Source organism: Mycteria americana, chromosome 3, assembly GCF_035582795.1.
Source record: "Mycteria americana isolate JAX WOST 10 ecotype Jacksonville Zoo and Gardens chromosome 3, USCA_MyAme_1.0, whole genome shotgun sequence".
Lineage (NCBI taxonomy): Eukaryota > Metazoa > Chordata > Aves > Ciconiiformes > Ciconiidae > Mycteria > Mycteria americana.
In genome coordinates this window covers 7,019,305-7,034,934 of record NC_134367.1, presented here as the reverse complement: position 1 = coordinate 7,034,934, position 15,630 = coordinate 7,019,305, and the positions used below count along the sequence as shown (strand labels likewise).

The window sequence follows — 15,630 nt, the reverse complement described above, 5'->3', positions numbered from 1 at the left end:
AGACAGAAGCACTTCTACCTGTTCCCTATTAATGACAATATTTACAGTACATCACGAAACGCATTCCTGTGTCCATCTGCTTCTCCTGTTCGTCCGTATTTCACCCTGCAGATGCACCCGAGGTCTGCCAGTGTCTTTGCTGCGCATGAGAACCTTTGCAGGTTCTCAGTGGCACCAAAAAGGCAGGGCACACTACTGCTTCCCCCTTTTCTTTCGATTTTTCTTTTGAGCAGAGGATGTGTAGTTCTCTCGAGAACACGGTGGGTTTCTCTCAAGCTCTTCTTTCTTGAGTTCCCAGTCTTCATCTCTCTGGTCTAAGGGGATTCCTTTCGTTGCGGCTGTCCTGCGGTAGTTTCTGCTCTCCACCTCTGCTCTGAGGAAGAAAGCAAGAGTGCATCGTCAGATACTGAGCACAGCACGGTCGCGCCACCGTTCATGAGCGGCCCGTCTACAGGAACAGGGGATCGTGTATCGGTATGGTCCAAACACTGTTGTCAGCAATACATGAGAAAACACCGAGGCTCCAAATGCAACAGCATTCATCGCCCCAAGCCACCAGGTACTCACTGAGAGCTGGGCTGAAGTGGGAAATCTTTGGTAAGGATCTACGGTGAGACCGGACTTTTATCATTGGAAGCATAATATTAACCATGCAAAGCTCTCAAAGACTGATCTTGTGAATTTGTGTGCAATTAAATAGACTTAAGCACATTTAATGCAATTGTACATGGTATATTAACTCACTGCAACCACAACGTTTCTATTTTCTTTTATTTTTTTTTTACTGCTCATTCATAAGTACTAGAAATTCTTAATGCCAAAATATCAGATCTGAAGACGACTGGAATTTGGGAGGATTTGTACATAGTTATTCTTTACAGGTGACCTTTTAACATCAGAAATTATTTTACAGGTGACCTTTTAACATCAGAAATTATCTAATCCTAATCCAATTCAGACCTGAAATTTTGCTAAACTTTGCATTCAAATCCAGAACTAAAGTTGACAATTCATCCCCATTTCCGTTTTTTAAATAACAACTTGAATTAAGCAATGTCATAGAAATAAGGCTGTGCTGTGGAGGTTCAAATTTTGCATGGGAAAACATTATGAAGATACCGTTTTCCCCAGCCCAATATCTCCATATGTAAATCATTCACCACTCTCCTCTGGTTGCTGGGGTTTTTAGCTGTGTTTTTCAAGTTGTCTCCATGATTTTAAGCATGTGAAACCTGTGGATGTCAGACAATGAACCATCATCCATCCAGACCCTGGGACTTCCAAGTCAGCAGTGAGTTTGCTCTTGGCATCTGTGATTTACCGAAGTCCTCATTTTTTGGTGATATTCATATATTTTCTATTAAGCAAACACAGTCCTAGATCTTCAGTGAAGGACACTGTACAAACTAACCTGAAAATAAACATGCTTCACTGTAGTTTTCCTTATAGCCTTGAAATATCGATGATTTTCAATACACTCCCCATTGTAAACAACCAAAGCAAATTAAAAACTACTTTAATCAAGACCAAAATGGATACAGTCCTTTGACCAGTAATTTTTTTTTAATCATCTCAGTTACGGTTTTGTTAATCGCAGCTCTTAAATGTATATCCTGTTATGTGTTGTTAACTTTCTCTTTACAATCTCTATACATGCCTGGCACCAACACAGCCAATTATCTTGGAAAGAAGTGACCCCAAACTAAAGAATAGATAGATATTTCTGCATTTTGTAGGCACTGAGGAACTTTAGAAGAATGAGTATGTATGTCTATCCTTCATGTCCAAATCATACAACATAGAATCATTGAATAGTTTGGGTTGCAAGGGACCTTTGAAGACCATCTAGTCCAACCACCAAGTTTCAAGTCACTGAAAGATAAATTGATTCTCTTTCAAAAAATAGCAAAAGCAAACAAATAACACCTTCTTTTCTCTCTCACACCAATGGTAAGCAGGAGAAAGTACAGAAAAACCAGGAACCACTGCAGTGGGTTGACTTTGGCCAGCTGCCACACGCCCACGCAGCCGCTCTTTCACTGTCCCTCCTCAACAGGAGAGGGGGAGAAAGATGGAAAAGCTCACGGGTAAAGATAAGGACAGGGAGATCACTCACCAATTACCGTCACAGGCAAAAAAGACTTGTGGAAAATCAATTTAATTTATTGCCAATTGAAAATAGGGTAGGATGGTGAGAAACAAAGATAAAACTAAAACACCTTCCTCCCACCACCCCACTTCTTCCTAGGCTCAACTTCACTCCTTCATTCCCAACTCCTCTACCTCTTCCCCCCAGGCAGCACAGGGGGATGGGGAATGGGGGTTGCAGTTGGTCCATAACACGTTGTCTCTGCCACTCCTTCCTCCTCACACTCTTCCCCTGCTCCAGCATGGGTCCCTCCCATGGGCTGCAGTCCTTCAGGATAAGCCAGCTCCAGCATGGGCTGCTGCTCCTTCAGGGCATGTCCACCTACTGCAGCACGGGGTCCTCCATGGGCTGCAGGTGGATATCTGCTCCACCATGGTCCTCCACGGGCTGCAGGGAGACAACCTGCATCACCATGGTCTTCTCCACGGGCTGCAGGGGAATCTCTGCTCCGGCACCTGGAGCACCTCCTCCTCCTCCTCCTCCTCCTCCTTTGACCCTGGAGTTGCGGGGATGTTTCTCACACTTTTTCCCTCACTCCTCACTGCCGGGCAGTGGGGTTTTTTCCCCTTTCTTCAACATGTTTCCCAGAGGTGCCACCAGCATCAGTGATGGGCTGAGCTGTGTCCTGCGGTGTGTCTGGCACAGAACAGCCCTGACCTCTCCTCACAGAGACCCTCCTGCGCTCCCCTGCCACCAGCACCCGGGCACGGACATCCCAGTTGTACATCTTGTCCAAGAGAAGACAAACCCTTTTCTCCTACTGCAGAGGTCTGGTTTTGTAGGTACTCAGTATTTATGGAGCTCTGTCAAAAATACCCCCAAATATTGGGAAAAATTCCTTTTTTTTCTGTCATACAGCAGCACTGTTACATCAGCGCAACGCTGTCCTGGCCGAGAGCACGGAGCAAAGCCAGTGGCTCCACACAGTGATGCACTGCATCGTGTGGGCTTACATATTTATACACACACACACAAACATATGTATGTGGGGGTGCATATAATACATATATATGTATATATATGCCCTGGGCTTAGATGGCAGGAGCCTTTGGTGCAGTTTCAGTGCTCGGCACTTTGCAGAGCGGCTGGCAGCAGGCACGAGCCGCGGGTGTCTGTGTCACCTCGGTGCCGTTCTTGGCAGCTCTCGCAGCATCCAGGGTAAAGCTCTTCTCATGCAAAAAAAAAAAATCCGATGCAAACGATACGTTTGTTGCTCAGAAGCAGCTGTGTTTTGAAGGCCGTTTCCTATTCTTTGCATGCCCATGCAAACCTCGATGAATGGTACGGATACTCTGTAGCAGAATATTCCTAATATTTACATGTTAATAATATTTACATATTGACACACGTGTATTTCCATGTTGATGCAAACTGTCCCCAGCACAGAGCAGTCGCTCAGCCCAGGTAGGCAAGCTTCTGTTCATGCAGCCAGCAGCACCTGGGGTCAGCCACACGGCCTGCAAGGATCACGGTGACGCTAGAGGGGTCCGAACTGGGATTTAGGAAGGCTTTGGATGCTCATAGCCCTGTTTAGATATGCACGTCAGCCCTGCATTTGGCACAGGCTGTTATTTTAAAAATTGCCTTTTCTCTCTTTTTGCATGACAGGCAAATATCCAAAGCTGACGGTGATGCTCTGTAACAAAATATCCCTCATATTTACATACCGATACCACAGACACCGGGGGCGGAGGGCAGACCTACTCTGTGCTGCGCGGCATTAGCAGGCAGACACGCTCACTTCATTTTCTGCCTGCAGGGCACATGGGCGCTGCCCAGATGTGCTCCTGCCAGAGCTGCGGAGCCCTGCCTGACCACGGACATCACCTCTGGGACCTTCTGCACACCTGAAGGAGCAGAAGGTAATCGTGATTATACTACAAATGCCACTAATTCCTCTTAGGTACCTCCAAGTTTGCTGACGTGAGGAGGCGAAACTGTTGCATGAGGGTGAAGGCATCCGCTGTGTTCGTATATTATAGTGGTTGGGCTTAAAAAAAGGGTTCAGCCGGCAACTAAGCCCCCCCCAGCCGCTCGCTCACTCCCCTCACAGTGGGATGGGGGAGAGAATCGGAAGGGTAAAAGTGAGAACACTCGTGGGTTGAGATAAAGACAGTTTAATAGGGAAAGCAAAAGCCGCGCACTCCAGCAAAGCAAAACAGGGAATTCATTCACTCCTTCCCATGGGCAGGCAGGGGTTCAGCCATCTCCAGGAAAGCAGGGCTCCAGCACACATAACAGTTACTTGGGAAGACAAACGCCGTCACTCCAAATGTCCCCCCTTCCTTCTTCTTCCCCAGCTTTCTATGCTGAGCATGACGCCATATGGTATGGAATAGCCCTTTGGTCAGCTGGGGTCAGCTGTCCCAGCCATGTCCCCTCCCAGCTTCTTCTGCACCTGGCAGGGCACGGGGAGCTGAAAAGTCCTTGACCAGTGCAGCAACAACTAAAACATCTCTGTATTATCAACACTGTCTTCAGCACAAATCCAAAACATAGCCCCATACCAGCCACTATCAAGAAAATTAATGCTATCCCAGCTGAAACCAGGACACTGGTGATAAACTCTTGGCTGCCCACAGGCTGCATTACAGCTATGAGGTGATCATACAGCCTTCGTGTGTCTTATAAAATGTCCTAGGTATGGGCATTCAGTTCTCCCAGCCACCCTCCTGGCTGAGCCATGCAGCCGCAGGCTCTGAAAGACAAGTTTTCCACCTTAAATTAGTCATTCATCTCAGAAAACCCTCCATCAGCTACATGAGTCGCCCTAGGCTATTGCCTAGGTGGCTCAGACCGGGGTGTCAATCATCCTGTCAATCATCCTGTCAATCATTCTCCCAGCCACCTCCACCGGCGCCTCTGCCTGCCGCGGGCATTGCCCTTGGCATCACCCAGGCGGTTCCCCCACCCTTGCTGTCACCTCACCACCACGGCTCTGGTGCACAGCCAAGCGCACGGCAAACGCTACAGACTTGGCAGGACTCGATAAGCGGGATTTAATGGTAAGATTAGTGGGAAGATGACAGCATTGAATAGGTAAGCAATTGCTATAAATGATTAAATGAGGGGAAGAGGTCTGCAGACCTTTCATTCTCCAGGGAAGACAATATTTACCTCTCCTGATATAGAACCTAAGCAAGCCAAGACCTGAGAACAGTATAAAAAGAAAACCCTCCTCTGGAAGCAAATGCCCCATTCTCAAAGAACCGGCAAACCTGAGCTTATCCCAGCTAGGGCCTAAGTAGTGAAAAAGGCTAATTAGCAAAGCTTAGGTATCATCTGCTGCTTGTTGTTTAAATGTCTTTAAACAGAAGGTCTAAGGGCAATAAGAGCTGATTCCTCTGTGTGGAAGGAAGCCGGTGAATAGTGAGGGTTTGCGGCGTGTCAGCTCCATAAACAGCGAGGCTTTAGCTGTGAGGTGTCCTGGATGTGGGGTGGGCAAGTAAAATGCAAAGGTCCCATCAGCTTCTGTAATAGCCAGAGCTTAGAAACAGGAACGTATGGCTCCCCTAGAAAATTTTTTGAGCTCTGTACAGGGGGGTGTCTCTTCCTATGGAAGGGCACTGATGCTGTGTCAAGACCGAAGGTGGGCATGGAACATTTCAGCAGGAACCAACAAGCTGTAGAAGTACAGCAAAAGGACAACAGTACCTACAGACAGGTTTCCGTGGACTAATGAAAGGTGGTATTTGGTTGGCACTGGCCACCCCAGACATTTGCCCAACCACCGTGCCTGATTCTGAACTTGGCAGCTCTTGTGCTGAACTGGCAAACTGGAGACTTTGAGTTGGATATGTATCTATAAAAAAAAAATCCATGATTTATATGGTCCCAAAGCAGTCTTGAGAATGTGGCAGCGGTACAAAAGATACCAGTTAAGGACTATGGTGGGACTGTAAATTCACAGAAAAATGCAGGGGAGGAAAAGCCTTTGCGTGCTCTCAGCACCTCAGGGTCCGGCATGTGCCGGTTTCACAAGCGAAATATTTAAATACCAGGTAGCGTGTGGGACTACACTTTGCACTGAACAAGCTGGTTAGCCTCTGGTGATCTGTCCCACTGCTTTAGAGAGATGCAGGTATGGGACACAGCTCAGACCTCTGGAGGACAGCATCCTGATCCAGGGAAACAGCTTTGCAAGGATGAAAATATCCATGAGCCAAATCAGTGGCTGAAAAAGAGGAATGGTAATTGGGAACCCTTTAAAAGCGTATTACTCGTTGCGTATGGTGCCACAGTAATACCTGTAGAGAGTTAAGACAATAAGGAGTTTTCCAAAATTTGGAAGTAATATGTGGCCATCCTATTAACAGATCAAATGGTATAATTTTAAATAATTATGTAGAAAAAAAGGATGGGGCTCTGTTCTCTACTACAAGAGAAGTCAAGTGATATACATACACTAACATGACCTCCTACAGGGCTGTTCTTAAACAATTCAACCTGTGTATTCAGTATTCACCACCCTAAGGGGTTAATCCTTGTTAGTTCTTGCTTTCATTTCCATTGCTTAATAATCGCTCTGTAATATCCCTATAAAAACAATGATGTCACGAAGTGGTAATGATTTTGAAAACATACCAAGGCAAACCATAGAAGGCAGTGGAATAAATTAATGTCTTCCCAAGGGCTTCCTCGTGACAAAGACCCCACTTTGATAGGCTCTAGGTGGAAAGATAAGTAACACACGTATTCTTTCTGGTCCTCTATATAGCAGTCAATTTAATTTTCGTTGCTGGAGCCCCATCAGCTGCCGCAGTGGGACCGGCCATTGCTACTCACGTTTCTAAGAACCTGCAGCAGTCTTGGTGACCGTAGATTTCCGCAAGCCTCCTGGGAGTGTCGCCGAAGAGGTCAGCCGCGTCCATGGCAGCGTGCAGGGAATGAAGGGTGCGAAGCACCCCCAGTCTCCCCGACTCGGCAGCGAAGTGAGCCGGAGTCCAGCCCACGTCGCTCCGCAGGCAATGCCGGGCGCCGTGATCCACGAGGAGCTTGACCAGCTCCGATTGCCCTGGCGTTGGGCAGCAAAACAGGGAGAGAAGATGCACCTGCGTTAGACTTTATACCTTCAGGATGCAGAAGATGGTCACACACAGTTGGTCATCATTCCCTCAGTCATGTAACGATGGATTTTACCCACGACCTGGCCATTGGATTTATCAAATAAATGATACTCATTAGAAAATGCTGATTTTTTTCCCAAACTAGACTGCTTCCAGACGGAAGCATTTTACAACAAAAACAACAATACAATCAAAAAGCTTTCTACTTATTTCTGACAGCACATCTCAATTAGTCATTGACCAATTGGCTATTGACTATTTTGTTGTTTCATTTTGGTTTTTAGTTCAACGCAAAATAAAATTTAAACATTAAAAAACTGGAAAACCTGTGAACAGCTTTACTAAAACAAAGGTTTGTTTGATAGGAGATAGAGAAATTACTTGTTTTCATTCACCTTCATATTTTTCTAACTTGTGGAATTGCTTAAAGAAGCAACAAAAGTTATTTCTACCCCACTTCACATTGCCTTGACTGAGCTAGATTGTTCCCAATGGCACCTAGGCCATGCCAGTCTCTCATCATCATTTTCTTAAATAGCTCAGTTCCCTTTGCTGCTGCCCAAATGAGGAATAATCCATCAGGGCAAAAGTAAGACATGGTGTCAAGTCTAAACCAGCAAATCACACACTTGCTTTCTGAGCAAAGACAGATGCCATGATGTGAGATCCCAACGTGTAACAAACACCCTCGCACGGAGCAGTACAGGTCCAGTTTCCCATTTTACACTGGGTACAATTATACATTATATATTGTTGCATTCATCTCTTTTCTGGGCTGCAAAGGGATCTCTGACTTTAACAGACACTTTTGATGGTGAAGGACCAAATGGGAGCTGCCAACAACTCTGGTCCTGTCTTGTTCATTCAACCAGCTGGGATAAAGGGAGGGCAATGTAAAACACACTGTAATTATTTTGTTCTATTGGGTTTGATAAATACCTGGTATAAATACAGTGGGTTTGACTTTCTGCTCATTCGTGCAGGTGTACACGAGTACTGCACTGTATGTATGTCACCTCTATGTATGTCACCTGCACTGTATGAAGTCACCTCTTAGAAAAGTAATGCAGGGGACACGCAGACATGCTATATGTACGTATCATGTAAGTTGTAAATTTTCACGTGACCGAAAAAAAAGCTAAAAAATCCCTTTGATGGTAATCCCATAAATTGTTTTGGAGGCAAAGTTCCCATTTAAATTGGTATTTTTCTCTTTTTTGCTCATTAAGGACAAAATGATCAGCTACAAGCTGTGACTATCGCCAGCACTAATTGCCGTCATAGCAAGATGTCGTTACAATCAGCATCACCTTTTACGACGCCAGCTCGCCGAGGTAACAGAGCAGGGGGTGTCCTTACCTTTTGCAGCAGCCCAGTGCAGTGGGGTCCTGTCATGCCAGTCGACATCCTTGTGATTTGGATCGCAGCGCCCTGTCCTCAAAATCTCATCCACCAGGTCGTAGTCCCCCAAAGCCACGGCTTCGTGGAGCTCTGTCATGCTGCAGACTTCAGAAAGGTGCCTGGTAAAAGAGCGGTGGTCGTTTAGTGGGTGCTCACTGATGTATCAGCTCCTCTCAAGAGCAATTTTGACAGATCAAGCAGCATCTGGATTCAAAATGAGACATGCACTGTGAGAAACCAGGATTTATCCAAAAATAAGGAAAAAGAAATGAGAAGAAAAAAAAAATTATAATTTATCTTCGAACCAGCGCTCACAGACTGATGGTGACGTTTGGTTTGCAGTCATGGAAATCTGGGGCAAAGCGCAGCCCTTTATGTAAAGGACTCGTCGATAAAATCATGTTGCATTTCTCAAGGATGTTGCTAACAAACAGCCAGCTCAGGCCAAACATTGACCACGGGTCTGTTGGCACTCACTTACCATGGAAACTGGCTCCTCCCTTGCCGATGCTGCAGATCCGTTATTGGTAGCATTTTATTGCAATGAAAGAAATGTCTGTGCAAGCATCTCCTGACGTTCTTTGGTGCAAATAATTGAGCTATGGCATGTTGCTTAAAAATCTCGTCTCCATAGCCGTGCCTTGCACTTTCCAGTCCCATACAACAGACCTCTGTCAAGGAACGCAAGCAGATCTTTGGCCCCTGCAAGGCTGTGGATTTCAGAAATTATCCCTGTGCTAGGGGATATTTCCTAGCTGCTTTGCTGGCAGGGAATTTAAGCAGCTTGCAAGGATCACTATGTTACCCCATCATCCTGAGGATGGAAACACTGCAATATTTTCTCCAGTCTGGCCAAATCAGTGGGGAGAAAACTTGCATTCCTATATTGACAGCTGGTCTTGAGCTAATTAGTCCAGTCCCCCTCATAAAATAGAAGAGTTTTAGGACTTCCTCCAGCTTTTGCATTGCATTTACTTCATGGAGTAATTTTCACAGATTGAAAAGAGTGCCATTTCCCTGTTCAGCATGCTGGAAAGGACCAACACTGGAGCTTGCAGAGGCTGGTGTGAGGGAAGGTTTGCAATCCTAGGGGCTACATCCTGGGAGCCAGAAGTGGATGGGACCATTTCCCTGCTCCCAGATCCCATAAACTTCCCAACCACATCCCAAATCCAGGCTGGAAGGACACACCACCATCTCTACCCTGCCTTCTTGTAAGAAAAAGATGAGATACAAAGGTCAGAGGGAATCACAGCCTGCTTCAGTAGGTCCCCTGACTTCGGTGGTCGGACTGTGTAGACCAGATCCAAGAGAAAGACCCATACATGACTTCTACTGAGTTTGACTCCTGCACAGCTGGGAATATCTGAATATATTTAAAACTATGATAAACTTTGGAGCCCCTCAGTGGGCCACAAAAGTATCATTGGCTTTGGCACGTCTCTGTTACTTTAACCATGCATGCACCACCTCCTCCTCCTCATTGCCTCTCACTAACCTCGAAGAACCTGTTCCTTTAGATTAAACAGAGATCTTCAGAGTTGTGCTCCAAGACCTTTCATCAGCATTAAATCTATCCTGAAAATGTTACACTTTAACGCATCCAGCCCGTCACTGAAATGAGTGCTGGACAAAAGTACAGGAAAAAAAAATCTTGAACCTTTTCATTCAAATTTCTTACTCTTTTCCAAGGAAATGCCACCAAAATTCAAAGTTTAAAAATACAACTTAAATTTCAAGCACCTTTGTGCTCTGCTAGCTTCAGATCATACCCGCACACAGACATGCAAAGGGAGAGGAAGAGAAGCCCGTGATCCCAGCCCAGGAGCTCACCAGCTCTCCAGGGAGACAGTCCACGGGTGCAGCTTCATAAGCGATTTAGACCAAGCCAAATTTTACCTTCCCTCCCTCCCCTGCTGCCTCCCTTTGCTTGCCTTGAAGCTCATATGGCTGTTTCATCAGCTGGATCAACCTGTTGGTGTCTCAGAAAACTAATCTTTTATTATTGGTGCTGGTTTTAGGGTTAATTCCCTAAACGCAGTGTTATCGAGGGGGCAAACGCCGGGGCTGTGCAAAGTGGGGGTGGGTGCAGATCCGCCCGTCAGTAGGGACCTGCGCTTGATCCACCTTAAACCGCTCCAGAAGTTGCACCCAAAGGTGGGATCGGCTTCCTTAGGGTGTTGTTATCTCGTAAGGCCAGAAGAAAAGATTTGGATTTTTATGGAGGGACCTCGAGCCAAAGGTCTCCCCTCCTCGCCCAGCCGTAAGCGTTGCAGCTCCTCCGCGGAATGCTGCAACCCAGACGGGGGGATTTTCTCACGGGGATCCCGGTGCTCGATCCAGCTGTACGCCACCACGCTCGGCAGCACGGCGAGGAAAGCCAGAAATTCACAGCCACATGCAAACAAGCCCGTGTATAAACCCGTCCCTGCCATACAAAGGCACAGCCCAGCACCTAAGCAGCCACAGGGTCCTCTGGGGCGTGCAGTGTTTTTTGGGGATGGCTCCATGCCGGAAACTTGTTTTCCAGGCCCCGGGAAGATCTCTCCCAGAAAGATTGTCTCATCTGAAAACTAAGGCAAAGTTTGGTCCCTCCCCTTCAGGGAGAACCCGGCAGTCGGTCTGCCCGCAAGACAGACGTCCTCCTGCCGGAGCAGCCACCTCTCGCCTGGCTCCGGAGGCCCGTGGGTGGCCGGAGGGTCCATCCTGCTCCTCGGGCCAGCGGGACGGGAGCGGAGGGCAGCCGGGACACCGCACACCAGGTACGTGGAGCGCCAGGCACTGCTAAAGGGGGGAAAAAGGGTCATGGGGAGGAGCGACGGTGGCACGAAGGGGATTTTTTAAGGTAGTTTCTGCGCAGCCCCCGCACTGCAGCCAGTGCTCCCGCTCCCCGGCTTCAGCCTGCTCTTCCCGAGCCTGTCCCCGACCCTCGAGGGCTCATGCTCCTCCGCTTCCTCCCTCCCAGCCCCTTATCTGGCCCCAAATCCCCGCGTGTCCCTGCGGAGGGGTGGGATTCGCTCCGGCTAAGCTGCAGGGGGGGATACGGTGGACATGCCCCTTTCCCGCTGCGAGTACGGCCAGTGTTCAGGGAAAAGGTGACTGGAGTTTTCCCGTGGGGAGAAGTAACCCACCTGCTGACACGGACGTGCCCAGCGCAGGGATAGGAAGGAGCAGTCCCAGGCTGCAGCAGGAGAAACTCAGACTAGAGGGAAGGGGAAAAAAAAATTCACGGCGAGGGTGATTAAACTCTGCTTCAGTCATCCAGCATTGAGACATGCAAAACCACGGCAGCCCCACGCGTGCTCTGCTTTGAGCAGGGGGTTGGACTAGGTGACCTCCAGCGGTCCTTCCCGACCTAAATTCTTCTGGGAGGCTGAGAGGGACACAGAACGGGAGGTTTTGGGTGCTCTGCCAGCATTGCATTCATCTCCCACAAACCCAGCGTCTGCAAGGTGGACGCCTGCACGGGACCCTGCGCGGGGCTCCTGTTAGACCTGCACGGGGCTGCGTTAGAGCCAGTGGGGAGAGAGAGGGCGGTTTTAGGATATGGTTTCCCCCGGTGTGTTTTAAGCCCGATGAGCTCAGATATAGGTGGCAAGGTGGTGGACTGTAACGTTAGCCAGACGAACCCGCCGGGAGAGCCTGCCCGTACTTTACCCCGTGACACAACCATCTGACCGCTCCAGGAGCAGCAGGTGGTTGCTCTTCAGGGTAGGAACCGAGGGCGGCAATGCCATCCGGACTTGCACTTACCAACCCCCTGACGTGATTTACAGCAGCCGAGAAGCTGCTGTGACTTACTGCTGGGGACACGCGGGATCCTCTAACAGGCAGCTCTTAGGAGGAAACTGGAGATGCTCAAATCTCCATCTCTGGCTGTCGTTAGTAGTTGGCCTCCCCTTTTTCTCTGCCTGCTGGAAGTGAAACACTTTCTCTCTTCAAAATCAGCTAATATTAGGGGGGAAGGGACCTTTCTGCAGCGGAGTCGTGCTTGCAGAGAAGTGAGGGGACATTCCCGCTGGGGGAGGTACACTTGGATTTAGCCCTTGGATCCAGAAGCTCCATGGTTTATGAGAAGACTGAACCCAAGTGCCTTCTCCTGCTGACTCCAAAGCTGCTGCCTGCTGCTTCCACCCGACGTCCCCACGTCCCGACCACACAGCAGACAGGTTTTCCATCACCCAGGTCCTGCTTCAGGCCCAAACCAGCAAGCAAAGTGTGAGAAGAGTTTCTTCAATGCCTAAAAGTGGGTATTTAACACCAGGGACCAGAACTGGGGCTCTCAGGTTAATGCTGTCATAACACTTAGGGGTGCTTTTTCCCCCAGCCCCAGTGAATGTTGAAATGTTTTGGTATCTGGGGTAGGGACTAAGGTGATCCCATTCCCCAGTGATGAGAAATGGCTCTTTGGTTCAATCTCCAGTGCCAAATCAGGCAGAGGATGTACTTAAAACAGATTATTCAGAGCTCAGGAAGGGGACCATGACACCTCCATCCGCTGGGGAATATCTCACTGGGGATTGCTACCGAGGTCAGCACATGGAAGTGCCCTGAGACGCGGCTGGGAGGCCCTGGCCTAACCCAGGATGCAGGAGCATCGCCCGAAAGGCTGGGAATCGCCCAGCTCCACCTTTGCTTCTGTCAGTCTCCATCTCCCATCTTGAGAAGGAGGATGTACCGTCCTTCCCCAGCCTCGTGTGCCGTCTGTGCTCGCGGTGATGCGCTATCACCGAATTACTGAGCTCAACATGACCTCTGCACTAAGCCACACCAAGATGTCGGAAGGAAGCAGCCTTTAAAACATGCAGTATGCTTGTTTCCTGGAAAAAAAAGTGGCTCAGATCAGTGGAAAAATACACGTTTGCATTCTGGTGACAGCCTCAGCCATTTACACCCTGCAACACAAAAGGCATCAGTGTGAAGGACTCTTTCCTTCAGCTCCCCCACATTCCCCAGGCTCAGCTCCCCCGCTTTGGCAGCCTTCAAATAAAGGACAAGCCAAGGTCAGGGAAGAAAAAAACAAAAGAGTAAAAAAACCCAAGGGAAAAAAAAAAACCTAAAACCGTAGGCCGTGGTAAAACCTCCCTTACCGCTGCCCACTATCCAAGTGAGATCTGCGTGGGAACTGCTCGCCTTTTGCTCTGACGGCTCTTGCACTGCCCAGACCCCCCTGCAGCTCCTTCCTCCCTTGCTGGAGAAGCTGGCACCTCTCCAGCCCCCAGCTGCTGGGATGGACACTTGTGGAGGTGGCAGAGATCAGGTTTTGTCAGGCACGGGGACAGCTCGCCCCAACGCCAGCACCACCATCCTCTGTCCTCCTTCACCAGTAACTTCCCACAAGCTTCACGGAGATGCTGAGCCGCCTGAGGAACAGCAAATCCACTTCAGAAGGTGCTGGGAAGAAGCAGAGTGACACCCACGACCCCATCCTGCCGCTTTCATGAGCGTAAGCTCTCATGCTGCAAGCCCCTGGAGCGCTGGCGGGGAGAGTTTGCAGGATCTGGCCCAAAATAGCACAATGCCGGATTGCCTCCTTGTGCCAGCTCGCACAGACCCATGGAAGCCGGTGCCAATTTATACTGACGGATCCAGCCTTGGAATTCAAAAAAAGCCTCTGTGTTTATCCAAGTGCCGGGAAAGGCTGTCGGAGCTGCTTCCTGCACCCTTTCAATCCCCGGCTCCGAGGCCGCTGCGGGAACTGCCCGGAGGCAGCCGCAGCACGTCAGGTCTGGCAAACAAACTCAAACCCATGAACTGAAGGTGAAAACACCGTTAAACACAAGGAAGCCATCATCTGCCTGACTGCATTCGCAAGCAAGAATGTGGGTGTGCTGCTGTCAGATGTAACTTCCATTTTCAGACTGAGATGATCACCCTCTTTTTCACACTTGAAGTGGACCCAGCTCTCCTCCAAGACATGTGTGGGCTCCGGCCATTAAAAATTTAGGAGCAGGACACTCATCTCAAGCTACTGTAAAACCAGCATGGCCACAGTCTTCCAGACTTAAGACGTACACAGATATATAAAGACACAACCTGATGCATTTCTTAAAAAGCACGTAAGGATTTGATTTCCAGTACCGCAGGAGGAGAGCAGGGGTGATGGATGCTGTTATCCCACAGCATCCGTAAAGAAATCAATTCGCTACCGTTGCCGTAGTGTAATTTAACATCCTACAGGTTTTTGGGCTGTTTCTCTTCTGCTACAGAAGATGCTGCAGGTGCACAGATGAATGATGAAAAGTGGGCTTAGGACAAAAAGAATAGGCTGATGATGTAAACTATTGACACTTACCACCCCCCCACCATCCACGCCGGATGTTCGAGGTTTCCTTTTCTGCTGTTCCTTCCAGGGCTGGACAAAGCAGGCAGAGCAGCAGTTTAGCATCTGAGTAGTAAAAAGCCCTGCACAGGGTATGTGTCACTGCGGTGGTGTTTAAATTCCCCCAAAAGAGTAAAGCAGAGTGAATGCAGCGTTTTTACCTGCACCTGAATTAGGCACCTTCTGAATTTCCCAAGAAATAATGACATTGTTCCAGATGAAACCTGGAAAGGTGTTTAAAAAAAAAAAGTCACATTTCAGGTGTAAAACATCTTTTCAGTTTGTATTTCTTACCATAAGAAAAGTGCATGCCCCAAGAAAAAGGTTTTTAAGGTGTTGCAGGTGATGTTTTACTGAAAGAAATTCAAGTATAAACAGGAGTAGTTCATAGGATAAGCAAGGGGGTTTCCCCACCCCTTCTGTGTCCTTTTCTTAATACCTAATACTGCTTTAAAAGCTAATGCTCTGCTCAATACACTTGGCTTACGAGACTGGTAGGAATTTTAACATTTAGTTTGCATTTTAAAAAACACCCATAATATTTGATAATAGTTTCTGGTCCTGATTCGATAACCTCAAAACATCCCTCACCTAAACACCTTCCCCGTTCAGAAAAGCCACACGAAAGCACCCAGGCCCAGAGCGGCGGCCGCAGCTGAACTCCAGCCCTCTGGACTTGGGACAGGCAGTCA

General features: G+C 48.3%; 2 protein-coding genes across 3 annotated transcripts in view; one reads left to right on the top strand and one right to left on the bottom strand.

Moving 5' to 3' along the window:
• ANKRD66 (ankyrin repeat domain 66) lies at nucleotides 1-11,792 on the bottom strand. Of its 2 annotated transcripts, none has more exons than XM_075497789.1 (4): nucleotides 11,748-11,792; nucleotides 8,575-8,735; nucleotides 6,935-7,163; nucleotides 1-373 (listed from the first exon to the last, which is right to left on the bottom strand). In XM_075497789.1, the coding sequence occupies exons 2-4, from the start codon at nucleotides 8,711-8,713 to the stop codon at nucleotides 193-195; spliced, it is 549 nt and encodes a 182-aa protein (XP_075353904.1). In that variant the 5' UTR covers nucleotides 8,714-8,735; nucleotides 11,748-11,792; the 3' UTR covers nucleotides 1-192. The 2 variants fall into 2 exon arrangements, with proteins under 2 accessions (XP_075353904.1, XP_075353903.1); XM_075497788.1 differs by lacking the exon at nucleotides 11,748-11,792 and adding an exon at nucleotides 11,072-11,277.
• PLA2G7 (phospholipase A2 group VII) overlaps nucleotides 11,102-15,630 on the top strand; it is a 17,562-nt gene continuing 13,033 nt past the window's right edge. Inside the window, exon 1 of the mRNA XM_075497770.1 lies at nucleotides 11,102-11,378. Coding sequence (XP_075353885.1) covers nucleotides 11,117-11,378 — 262 coding nt within the window. The 5' untranslated portion in view covers nucleotides 11,102-11,116. The remainder of the gene's footprint in view (nucleotides 11,379-15,630) is intronic.